Source organism: Limulus polyphemus, unplaced genomic scaffold (genome assembly GCF_000517525.1).
Source record: "Limulus polyphemus unplaced genomic scaffold, Limulus_polyphemus-2.1.2 Scaffold4026, whole genome shotgun sequence".
Taxonomy (NCBI): domain Eukaryota; kingdom Metazoa; phylum Arthropoda; class Merostomata; order Xiphosura; family Limulidae; genus Limulus; species Limulus polyphemus.
This window is the reverse complement of record NW_013669636.1, coordinates 54,961-57,577: the sequence shown is the minus strand read 5'-3', so window position 1 is coordinate 57,577 and position 2,617 is coordinate 54,961. Positions and strand designations below refer to the sequence as shown.

The window sequence follows — 2,617 nt, the reverse complement described above, 5'->3', positions numbered from 1 at the left end:
CAAGTCCACATTATATAGTACATAACACACAACGTTCAAGTTCATGTTATAAAGTATGTAACACACAACGTGCAAGTTCATGTTATAAAGTACATAAAAAACAACGCTCAAGTCCACATTATATAGTACATAACACACAACATTCAAGTTCATGTTATAAAGTACATAAAAAACAACGTTCAAGTCCACATTATATAGTACATAAAACACAACATTCAAGTTCATGTTATAAAGTATGTAACACACAACGTGCAAGTTCATGTTATAAAGTATGTAACACACAACGTGACTTTATAACATGAACTTGAATGTTGTGTTTTATGTACTTTATAACATGAACGTTTCACAATTTATGACAAAAATGTGTTAAAAGAAAGTTTATCATACTTTACATTTAAATAAAAATATTTCGTTTACTTTAAAAAACGTGAGAAATATTTAACAATTCTTCAGGAGGCTGAAAAGATAAGATTGTGCTTCGAAAATTATTTTTATTCTATTACAGTTAATGTCATTAGAAGCTTCTTTTTAAATGCATTAATATAATTACAAAGACGGATTTCCAGTTCCGTTTCATAAAACCGTTTATAATAATAATAATCACTGTGTTGAAAATGATACCAGCGTATGTGTTTTTTTAAGGACGCTGGAAATTTTGTATAGCTGATATGTAAACGAACCAAATACCTAGTTATCGTCACAGCTTTGGCTAACACAGTTCCGCTTCCTGTCATCTAAAACCACACTTTATATAGATGACATACACACGAGCGACAGGTTCCAGTTATCGTCACAGCTATGTTAATCACAGTTAGGCTTCCTGTCATCTAAAACCACACTTTATATAGATGACATACACACGAGCGACAGGTTCCAGTTATCGTCACAGCTATGTTAATCACAGTTAGGCTTCCTGTCATCTAAAACCACACTTTATATAGATGACATACATACGAGCCACAGGTTCCAGTTATCGTCACAGCTATATTAATCACAGTTAGGCTATCACAGTCATCTAAAATCACACTTCGTATAGGTTACAAACACGTTATGTAATACTCTTGTTAATCCTCAGCACCAAAAATAAAAATAAAAAAGTATTTGGATACAAAAAACTTGTTTTTAGTGACTTTAGTAACAGCTTTCGTAACCCTACTCTAGTCAGCAGTGTTTTATAGTTTTGTACATTACTTTCTTACTACAGTTTTTCGAGTCAGGTGTAAAGCTGTGGAGACACAGTAACCCCGACCTCTTCGTAGAGCAGACCTGACCTTGATTTGGAACCTATACAGGGGAGGGAAGGGGGACACCAATGGCGTCAGACCATTTGGTGGTATGTGAGGAACACTATAAAAGCTAGAAAGCACACGGAAGGACGTTTAGTAAGGGCGATTCAGCACTGTATACGAGAACATAGTGATAACATGGACCTTAGAGTAGAGGTAGGTGATTCTCATTTTATGTTGAGAACTTCATGAATTTTCTTTGTAACAGAAATGTTATTTTAGTATTATGAGAGCTCCACCCGTTTCATTTTTGTAGTTCCGGAACAGGGATTATCGATTCAACATTTCATGGTATTGTGCAATGCCATCTTGACCTTTAAGAGCACTTTTACATATAAGCAATTCTCCCAGTGCCAGGTTTATTTGTAATGTTACTTGTCCGAAACTTAGAACTTATACAGTTTCAATGAAAATATTCTTTATTCAAATGCTATAAAGTTGAAGTAATAATCTTTCACGGTTTGTTTCTCAATGTTTAAGATTTCCTATACATCCAACCATTGTTACATGATTTCTGTTAACCGATTTATTATATCGAATGTTATACCAGTGATAGGTTAGCGTGAAACCGTTCGATGAAAAGCTATAAACGGTATCAAAACGTAGAAAATATCCTGTTTATCATCCGGGGGTGTTTCTGTCAATAATATTAATTATCATAGAGAAAAAATAAGTTTGCTTGTTGTAAAGCACAAAGCTACACAATGGGCTACCTGTCGTGTGCTCACCACGGGTATCAAAGCTCGATTGTTAGTGTTATAAGCCATCTGACTTACCGTTGAGCCATTGAGAGAAAAGAAGGAAGTGCTGAGAATAATAACGATTTTTAAAGCGATCTTACTAAGTACTTTTTCATCTTGAGAGGCTTCAGTTATAAGCAACCTTGAGACAACTTGCTTTGTGGACGTTTGGTGAAAATGTTTTAAAGATAGGTGTTCATTTGGCTTTATGTATGTAACCTAAAAATGATCAAACTGTCGTCTAACGTTTAGGTTATATCTGAGAGTCAATTGGTTTCAAAAACAAACTGATAGACTCAAACAAAAAACGGTATTGCCTTTTTTTTGGTCAATTTTCATGTTGAAAAAAAATCTGTATGGTAAAAACAACAACAACATATGATACCTTGATGTATGGTAAAAACAACAACAACATATGATACCTTGACTGTATGGTAAAAACAACAACAACATATGATACCTTGATGTATGGTAAAAACAACAACATATGATACCTTGATGTATGGTAAAAACAACAACATATGATACCTTGATGTATGGTAAAAACAACAACATATGATACCTTGATGTATGGTAAAAACAACAACAACA

The 2,617-nt window shown here is 33.7% G+C and overlaps 1 protein-coding gene across 1 annotated transcript in view; it reads left to right on the top strand.

Annotated features, from left to right (window-relative positions):
* Positions 1–465: 465 nt before the first annotated feature.
* The window catches only part of LOC111088569, an 8,645-nt gene continuing 6,493 nt past the window's right edge, over positions 466–2,617 (top strand). Inside the window, exon 1 of the mRNA XM_022399082.1 lies at positions 466–1,442. Coding sequence (XP_022254790.1) covers positions 1,425–1,442 — 18 coding nt within the window. The 5' untranslated portion in view covers positions 466–1,424. The remainder of the gene's footprint in view (positions 1,443–2,617) is intronic.